The sequence below is a fragment of the Thermobia domestica genome, chromosome 9, assembly GCF_964235325.1.
Source record: "Thermobia domestica chromosome 9, izTheDome1.hap1.1, whole genome shotgun sequence".
Taxonomy (NCBI): domain Eukaryota; kingdom Metazoa; phylum Arthropoda; class Insecta; order Zygentoma; family Lepismatidae; genus Thermobia; species Thermobia domestica.
In genome coordinates, this window is record NC_137462.1 from 75,018,746 (window position 1) to 75,029,060 (window position 10,315).

General features: G+C 35.4%; 1 protein-coding gene across 1 annotated transcript; it reads right to left on the reverse strand.

Annotated features, from left to right (window-relative positions):
* Window positions 1–2,267: 2,267 nt before the first annotated feature.
* Window positions 2,268–4,157, reverse strand: LOC145660883 (ionotropic receptor 21a-like). Its single transcript, XM_081726313.1, has one exon. It carries the CDS (start codon window positions 4,155–4,157, stop codon window positions 2,268–2,270), a length of 1,890 nt encoding a protein of 629 aa, XP_081582439.1.
* Window positions 4,158–10,315: the final 6,158 nt, after the last annotated feature.

Genomic DNA, 10,315 nt, shown 5'->3' on the forward strand with positions numbered 1-10,315 from the left:
TCAACATTTGTTGCAACTTAAAAGGTAACAAGATTCGGATTGACGCTATTACTCTTGATTTCTGTTGATATGGATTAATTAACTTCAATTCATTGTATACAGATTTCACAAAATCAGTGAGGCTCTTATCCAATTTTGGGTTATAATGTCTATTTCGAACTAAGGCGTCTCTATTGGCCAGCATGAAATCATTTTCAAAATTAGAAAGTAAAACATTTTTAAAATCTTAGATAATTACGTAAATTGCTTCGGATTGCTTTGGACCATACGGAACACGGTGGTAATAGAATATGAGGCAAAATTTTCAACAATTTAGATTTATGTATTTCCATTAAATCACACTCTTCCTCGAACTTTTCTAGGAACGTGCTACCCGGGATGTAATCTGATATTCCACTAAATTTTGTTAGGGATTTAATTACGCTGAACCAAAAATGATTATTTCTACTATTATGCTTACATTATTTGCGATTTACGGGAATGTTCTTCCGGCGGTGAGATGGATGATTTCTTCTATCTCTATCCATACTAGCTTCACTATTGTCCTTGTCTGAGTATCCTTCGGATGAATTACTATCCTCCACTACTCCTCTGGATCCATATGATATGGGTTCAATGTTGACAGCCGGAACTCGATCACCTCTTGCAGTATTAAGCTTCTCCTTGATCGTATTTACTTCTTCTTGCAATTCCCGAATCTGACTAGTATGCGCCTTGACTAATGTTTCTACCACTTCTACCGAACTTTGCACATCAGTAAATCGACGTAAAATCTATTCGATCTTGTAATCTGCTTGTTGTAATTTGGAGTGTATTTTTGGTTTATTTGTTCCAATTTACTATCCATTTTAGTGTCTATTTGATTAGTTATTTGTTCAAACTTAGCATTTATGGATTGTGTTAGTTGTTTTAGCTTGGTATCCATTTTAATGCCCATTTGATTAGTTATTTGCTCTAACAGCATCCAAGTGTTGTGCTAGTTGTTGAGTTTGATGTGACATTTGCTCTAGCTTAGTATCCATTTTTGCTGTTGCTGCGACATTTGCTGATCAAGCTGTCTCATAAGATCAGCCACGTTCGTTGGTAAGTTCATACCAGATAGCTCTATATCACCACCTTCTTCATTTATATTTTCACTTCCAGAAACATTCATTCTGATGTTTCTATAAATTCTTTTCTTACTTCTGAGTAAAGTATACCCCGTGTTGAAAGCTATGATGAGACTGCTTTGTTGAACTTCAAACTAATCTCAAGGTACTCCTGGTCGGCAAACACCATCTTAAAAGTACTTCTGGGCGGTAAACACCATCTAATATGGAACGTTATATTTATGTTACATTCCAGCCTACAGTTCGCGTAATTTTTAGCTATATCAACACAATCAAATTGCATTAAATAAGACACGTCACCTTGTGTGATTATTACCTTTTATTTCTTTTCATTTCATTAATAACACTTTTCTTTTTCGGGGGTTTTCATAGCAACATTTAATAAACGACTGTCTGCTGTGCGGTAACTAAGGTAATCGATTATACAATAAAATCAACATATATCTTCAGCTACTAAGATAAAATTTTATTTTCTTTCTATTTAGAATCAACAACAGTATATTCTTTTCTTCTTCTTCTTCTTCTACACAACAGATTATGTACTTTTACGCACAGTTGCTCAAAACCAAGATATAAAAATAGAAGAAATTCACAAAATAGATATACAATATCGTTGTATGTGTAGGCCCTACTTTTTGAATTGCTATCTTCACATGATTCTAGATCCTGTTTTCCTCTGTATCTCCTCTGTTTCTGGGTGTCGGCCCGTAAAACTTTGGATTTATCACTTTTTTTTTTACTTCTCTATTGATTGTGTATTGTTTGATTGGGCAATGCTACTATCAATATAAGATGTTCCCTTATCAGGAGCCGTCATTGGGTGCCACAAGGGATTCTTTTAAAGTACTGTTTTCTCCTTACTAGTAAATTCTCTTGTTTGCTACTACAATCAGTATAGATAAAACAATTGCCATGATGAGTCCCTTTATAGTCTATATAACATATGCATGTGCAATAATATAAGGTTTGTGTTCAACTACCTATATATAAATACTTCAGATTAGATGGTAAAAATGTATCTTTAATTACATTTCTTCCATGTTGTATGTAATATATGATAATATTGTACTCTACTTTTATTATAATGACTATTGAATAACATAATATACTCTATGCTTCGATAACAAATTAGATAACACTCATCAATCTTTTGTTATATTAATTCAAGGAATGATTAATAATGGGATTGGGTCGTTTCAACGAAAATTCAACTATAAAAACTATAACACTTACTATAGAACCCAAGATTAAAATAGCAAAGGCTCCTGCTAGGTGATTCTTAGTAATCACTACCGGCCCATCATCTAAATCTCCTGGCTTGGACGTAGAAGTAATATCTACGTCCCATTTGGTAATAAAACCACCTTCGCTAAGGTGGCTGATGATAGCATTATAACGAGGCAAAATTGGAGATCCTTTTGGTAGAATCATAATTGATGGGAAAGATATGATGTACTCTTTGGTGATATGGAATTTTGGATTTCCTTTGTCATCGTGGTATGTATTTCGGAGTAAGAATTCCAAGGCCTTACGATCTAAAGTTACAGCAAAATCACGAGTTTCAATAACTTTCGCGAAGCTTCCAGTCAAATCACCAGTTCCAACCCATTTCTCGTAAAGTCCTCTTATTACAGGATTTGTTGCATTTTTGCAATAGTCTCGAACTGGAATATATCCTCCAAAAGGAATTCCAGATTGCAATAAATCGTCCATAGTGTTTATTTCTGAGTAATAACTCGGAACGGTTAAGAAACTTACTAATGCACTGTTATATGCAGTGCATATGATGAAAGCTGTGATTACACATAAGAAAAAGTACATCCTAAGCGTTGCTGTGCTTGGTTCTGAACCAGTAGATTGTGCTAGAAAAATAGATAATGTATACAACAATGGAAAACCTCCACTGTGGAACATATGTATCTCTTTGTGCGGCACCATTTTCTTCATGATACTAAACGTAAAAGCCATACTGACAAACGTTAAAATAACTGCTATCCACAATACGTAGGTAAACGGCAAAATCACACTGACCCAAGGAGGCATTCGTAGTGCTTTGGGTACAGCAAATGGCAAGTCTTGTCTTATTAAGCTATGCGATACTTCCATTATAATGTTCCTAATTTCTTCAGGTGCCATTCCCGCACAGCCAATTTCAGCTCTCTCATACAAAATATCTCCCATAATTCCACTATACGATCCATTCTCAAGTAATCTTCCCCACAAATCATTATCAGCGGGTTGATTGACGATGAGCGTAAAATTGAGTCTATCAGCAGCTGCGTGCAGAGTTCTACCTTCGATACCCTCCGCATCAAGATCTCCGTTTGTGTCGTTTATTAAGATTACATGAGGTGGTAAGTTAAACGTTGAAACTCGTATTGGACAGCCAAACAAATTATACAGTTTATCAGGAAATAAGTTTGCATTGTGAAGGAATTCCCCATTTCTCCAGCTGGTAAGCCAAGTTACTTCCACATCACTCCAGCAGTGGGTGCTGCTATAAGGATAATAAGTATATACTTCAGACATGTTATCTGTATTACTGAGATTTTGAATATGGATACCGCATATTGCCTCTGTAGCATTATTGTAATGTAAATGCTCATTCAATGACACAACAACGAGGATATTTGTAATTTTGTTCCTTAAGCACACATTAAACATTCTTGCAATGCTATTATCTTCAATTTTATTCCTTGGTTTTAAGACAAATTTCGCTCGAGCTTTCCAAAATGGCAATCTAGAAAGAGTCTTTATTACCCTATCAAAATTGCTTAAGTCTGTTATAAATATAATGAAGAAATCAACATTAGCTGTAACCAACTGATAGTCTGATGGGTTTACATTTTCATTGAAAAGAAACGCAGTTTTGTTTAACGTAAAGCTTAACAAGAAATCTGTTTGATCATGTATATCATCATCATCATATATAACCAAATCACTATGCCTACCATATTGCTCAATAATGTAAGGAATTACGTTGCCATTAGAAATTTTCTCAGATGTGATATCACTTGTCACAGTTCCACTAATGCTGAGCAACTCCATTACGATAAAAATGTTACTTAAAGTGAGGTATTTGGTCCCTGTGATATGGTGTTGAGGATTAGCCAAATCTTGAAACATTTTCCAGCAAATTATCCTGAAAAGGAAGAAGCAGATATTTTACTACAGCGCATTTTTAATATAAAAAAATAAGTGATTATTTTATGATCTTGAAAACATAGACACCTTATTTGCTTTTCTTTCTTTCCCAAAGGAGTTACTGAAGTACAGTAGGAAGTCGAAAATCCGAACTAATTGAAACCACAGGTAGTTCGAATTTTCAAATTGTTCGGATTTTCGAAAATGACAAAAAAATGTCATTTAGGCTTAAATATACTGTACGGTATCTTCTTTTATCGACACAGTGGTTATACAGTACATACAGTAATTACAATACCGTACGGAAGTCTACTTACATTTCATTTTCTTTTGGAAGAACCTGCTTGTACACTAAATTACAATGTTTTTGTAACTCACACTTAAAACTTAACTTGTATAGGCTTAACTGAAAATAAAAATAAGAATATGCATGACAAACAATAACATATCAATGAGCTTTTGTAAAAACCTGACTACACACAATGTCGAAGGATAACCCTACTGTTTGTTTATCGCTAGCGCTAAGAGAAAATGTAAAAAAGCTTCTAGGGACCGCGTTCGGATTTTTGACGTTCGGATTATCGACGTCCTACTGTATTATGAATGCCAACTATTTAAATAGGGCTGCCCACGAAACATAATTTTTGTGAGGAGATTGAGTTTATCAGTGGCGTGTTTTATTAAAACTCTGAATAAAGACACATATATACATGGTAAGACACAACAAATCTTCAGGCCGTGCCAGTACGACTGGCAAGAAATCGACTTCAAATGGGTTGTGTGCTGCATCACAAATGGAAGCCACTTTGAACCTCTTTAGATATAAGGTAAAAAAACTTGATGTATTTTGATACAAAATGCCACCAAAACCATGTCCGTAAGATAAATGAATAAATCAATACGATTTTTCAAAGTTGTGTTGTAAAGTCCTTTTTGATATATATATATATATATATATATATATATATATATATATATATCAGGGATGCAAATCGCCCGGGGCGAGTGATTCATTGGTGCGGGCAATATTTAACATCATACCGAAGGTAAGGAAATGATTTCTATTGTGGGATGTGGACCAGTAGTTTTTTTCCTTGGGCTAGTAAAATTTACTTACTTATTTGCATCCTTCAATGTATATATATAGTGTGCAAATGTTAGTAGCATGTATGTCGCCGTTAATAGAAGACAAACCACAATAGATAACATTTGTTAGTTTCAGTGTATTTTTTTTTTTAAAAATATACAGTACACGAATCTTCTTCTAAGCCTGTTCTTTTACCCTAGTTTTCTGGCGTCGGCTTTTTCGATCGCTGTCCTCCACCTGTTTCTATTTTGTCATATCCGCTGTGACATCAGGGAAGCCATGTGCTAATCATACTAATAGATCACGTTGACCTGTACAAAATGACAAAGCTTGACGGTAAATTTCCATTCCTAATTTTCGATAAAAACTAGTTTTTATGGCGCTGAAAAATATGTGATTTATTGTCGATTATAATAAATAGTTCTTATTTTGCTAGGACACATTGTTTGCTTATTTATGTGCTGTATTTATATATCGAACCAAGGACCCCTTGCACCAGGTGCGCTCTATTACTGATTCACGTGCACTCTAGTTCTGGTAGTGTAACGGGTAATATGCACGACATTGGCAACAATTTGATTACTATGCAGATCAGATGAGTGTCACCGAGGGTACACAATTTGAAAGAACTATCATTTACGAATCTTTCGTAATACTTAGACAGGTGGTAGTGGTCTGCACGGGTTCGGATCAACAAAGCATATATCACGTCGGGCTCGAGCCGTAAACTTTTAATATAAAACCATATTTCTCGGGCCTTTTCGAGCCTAACTTTGTAAATATACTGTACAACTATATATACTGCACCATTCTTTCTGGAGAACTTTTAAAGCACAACCGCAGAATGGAATTTCTAGTTGCTGTAAATAAAAATAGAATTTTGCGTTAATTATTAAGTTTCTGTAATTAATATGTAATATGTTTTAGCACTTAGGCTTATTTCAGGCTCATTTGATTATCATACGAGCTCGGGCCCGGCTCGAGCCTAAATGCTAAAACATATTTCGGACTCAGGTCGGGTTGCACATTATAAATTCACGAGCCGGGCCGGGCTCGGGCTAAAAATTCCGGCCCGTTCAGACCTCTAACAGGTGGTCTCTCTAATAACAACTTACACTGTCCAAGCACGTAGCATGTTAGGATAAAATATCACACAAAATTCTAAATGCAAGTGTACTTAGCGTAAATATCCCGTTTTCACACGCACGTAGCAAAGCAACTACAGTTGTTGGTTATAAGAGGTGTTTTTTTTTTCTAGAAAATAAATACTTTTTTATGCTAGAAGATGTCTGAACGGGTAATATAAATTAAGTCTAACTCTTTTCTTGTTAAATTTACGCAAAAAAAAATATATGCGTTATACAAATACCTCATTTTTAAGTAAACAATACTGAAATTAGTTTATATGGAACTTATACCAAATTTCCTTCAGAACAAAGAGTAAAAAATTAAAGAAATAAAAAGGAAAAGAAAAATTGGTGAAAGCGAAAAGAAATAACATGCCAAACACTAAAACTAAAGATTTACATAAGTAATTACTCTTCATCAAGAACCTTTTACAGCCTGACAAGCTTTTGTGTGTTCATGTTTAATGGAAAATATGAAACATTGGTATTTGCACATACATACCTATATATATATATGCAATGTTGACATTTTATTTAATAACTGTTATTATTCGAGAACAGATATGAGGGAAATGTTTGTATACCAAAACACGCTTTAGCCTCATACCTATTCTGTCTATATCAATACAAAACTTGGCACACACATGTCTTATCCCCCATAGTATATTTCGAGACACATTTGGATTCTGTGCTTTTACCCGGGACCACCCCAGAGGGGTTCAAAGTTGACGGGAGGAATTCAGGAGGGAATTTTCCCTGTTCAAGTACGTTATGAGCCCCAATACATAGCACCTCTGAAAAGCTTGTTTCGTGCCGAAGAGAATGAACTATAAAGAATGACTTTCCAATGAACAGTGTTGATGCAATAGCTATTTCACTGCGAGTCTACGATTTTCTTTATCTTACAGGGTTAGTGGGCCCCAGGGTCTTACTTCGTTGTCCATGGCACCTTATTTTTTGTGCATGAACATATCTTTGTTATGTTTATCGAATGGACTAGATTTGATTCGGATGTCCGTATGACACGTTCATGTCCGTTCCTTGTAAGTAAAATTTAATCTGTACTTTAATGTTTCTTCGCTTATGATCTTTTGATTCAAGGATTATTGTCACCACCAGAGGGGCGGTTCAATGGTACAGCGCATACTTCTAGTGCGCGGGGGTCCCTGGTGCAACCCCGGCCAAGTAAATTGGACAACATTTACTTGGAGTACTCTCGTTTCCTCCCTCATTTTCATTCTACCAGTTCCTGTATCATTATCCCTTTGCCTTAATCATCCGTCTCCCTTAGACTAACAGGCATAAAAGCATAGAGTAATTAGTGCATATCCGTTGGACATCAAACTGAAAAATTTCATTTCATTTCATTTATATCACCACCAGAAATTTCTGCCATTATTTTAAAAACTTTTATGCATTATCATCCTCAATTACCCATTTCATTTTAATGTATCAATTAACCATTTTTTTATAGCATCCATTAATTATAGTTTTAGACTTCTAATCTATGTATGGGAACTCTTTTTAGAATTACCCTATGTGCCTGTCTGTCTTTCTGTTTATCGGCAGGTATTAGAGGAAAAACGGTAACAGATAGCGGAAAGTGTGTGTGTGTTTCTTCTTTTTATATTGATTCAGCATCCCAAGAATAAATTCCTCTCCATACTTGTCTCTCTGCTAAAATTGGAAGTAGTAGAAATTTTCAATTTTCAATCTCAATAGCGTCTAAATGGCTAGAGACACCGACAAATGAGTTCTTGATGTGTATTCAGTGTCCTAAGTATAAAATTCGTCTTTATGCATCTATTCAAAACGGAAGTTGTTTAAGTCTTCGATTTCGGATTTCAACAGTAACCACCATAGTGGAACAAAAAAAAAAAAAAAAAAAAAAAAAGCGACAAGTATTTTTTTTTAAATATGGATTAAAGCCGGAAGTAACAAAACAATAGTAGAACTTGCAGTTTGAATATTGGTTTCTATAGTCAATATACAGGGTGGCCAATTTTAATCTTTCCAGGGAAATATCTCGAAAATGGTTGAACATAAACGAACTAAACAAAAACTCAAATAGGGAATATCATGGGGTAAATCAAATTGTGATATTGCGGTGCCCCCCAGAGCCATTCTTCATGGGGAACAGGGCCCAACTTTAAAATTTTAAATGGAAACATGGAGTGCGTGACACCTCGTTCGATAGATCTTTAAAAACTAAAAAGCGTTGTAACAAAATATTTTTCATATCGATCACCGTATTCAAAATGTCTGCCAAGATATGTTACCTGTATAATGCCAAGGAGGAAATCTATTTCCTAGAAAATCATCATTCCAGCCTCCTCCGTAAGTGGGTGAAGCGGGATGGGAAGGAACTGTGAAATTGCAAATGAGAACCTTAGTTTTTGCAAATTGTATCTATAATTATCTGAAATGTGTTTTTACAAGAGATGTCTGTAATGTAAAAAAAGAGGTAAAATTCTTGTCAAATGGTGCCTTCCATTTTGATTGCAGACAATGATTTGTGCAGAATTGAATCAACTGAAATGCGGAACAAATTTGTCGAAGAATGCAATTTTAGAATAATGTGTACAAACGTCGTGGAATTGCTCAACAGTCGTCTGCGCAATATTGGTTTGGTTCTTTTCCTTCTATGTCTTCTTGCATGTGATAGAATATGAGCTTTACTGAGATGTTGCTCACAGTTACATCCCGAATAACTTTTAGCAGTAATTTCAGTTGTGATCCTCAGTAACGAAACGGTTCATACTGATGCTGATGCCTCCCAAACATCTTGCACGCACTGCGTTAAATTATCAGGACGATTCAGCGGGCAAAATACTTGCAAGTGCCAAAAATGTATTATTAAAACCTTTGTTTCTCATTTCATTTGCATCTTTTTCCCATCAAATCCTACTTTGCAATACAAATGGGTTTTAAACTTGAAAGCGAATTTCAATTTAATCTTATTCATTACAATACCAGTCACTTGTACACACTATTGTTTCAGACAAACCATACCTATTGCAAGTAAAAGTGGGGTTCTCATTTGAGATTTTACCTTTCATTCCCGCTTCGCCCACTTACGGAGGGAGATCGGAAAGATAATTTGCTAATTTCCTCTTTTGCATTATGTCAATTAAACTTTAGTAATCTTTTTCTTCTTGCATTACTCTCGACCCGTGGAATGATAAATACCCTCTGTGATTTCCTATACGAGTTTTATTCTGTTCATTTACCTCCAAACGTTTTCATATTAGTGGTACTGGACGTTTTATCTGATACAGGCACCAAGTCTTGGCGGCCATTTTGAAAACGGTGACCCATATGAACAATCTTTTGCCACAGCGCTGTTTAGTGTATGAAGATCTATCGAAATAGGTATCACTTGACCCATATTTTCGTTTAAAATTTCTAAGTTGGGCCCTGGGCCCCCATGAAAGGCGGCCTTAGGGGCACCGCGGTAACATCATTCGATTTGTCCATGACATTTCCTATTTGAGTTTTTGTATGGTTCATTTATGTTCAGCCGTTTTCATATTAGTGGTACTGGACGTTTATCTGATACAGGTAACATATCTTGGAGGCCATTTTGAATACGGTGGCCGATATGAAAAATCTTTTGCCACAACGCGGTTTAGCTTTGAAAGATCTATCGAACAAAAGTGTCACTCGCTCCATGTTTCCATTTAAAATTTTAAAGTTGGGCCCTGGGCTCCCATGAAGAGCGACTCTGAGAGGCACCGTGATATCACTATTCGATTTGCCCCATGGTATTTCCTATTTGAGTTTTTGTTCAGTTCATTTATGTTGAACCGTTTTTGAGATATTTCCATGGAAAAATTAAAGAAAATGAA

Coding starts and splice junctions, on each gene's coding strand:
- LOC145660883 (XM_081726313.1), bottom strand. CDS start 4,157: ATGGAGTTGCTCAGCATTAGTGGAACTGTGACAAGTGATATCACATCT.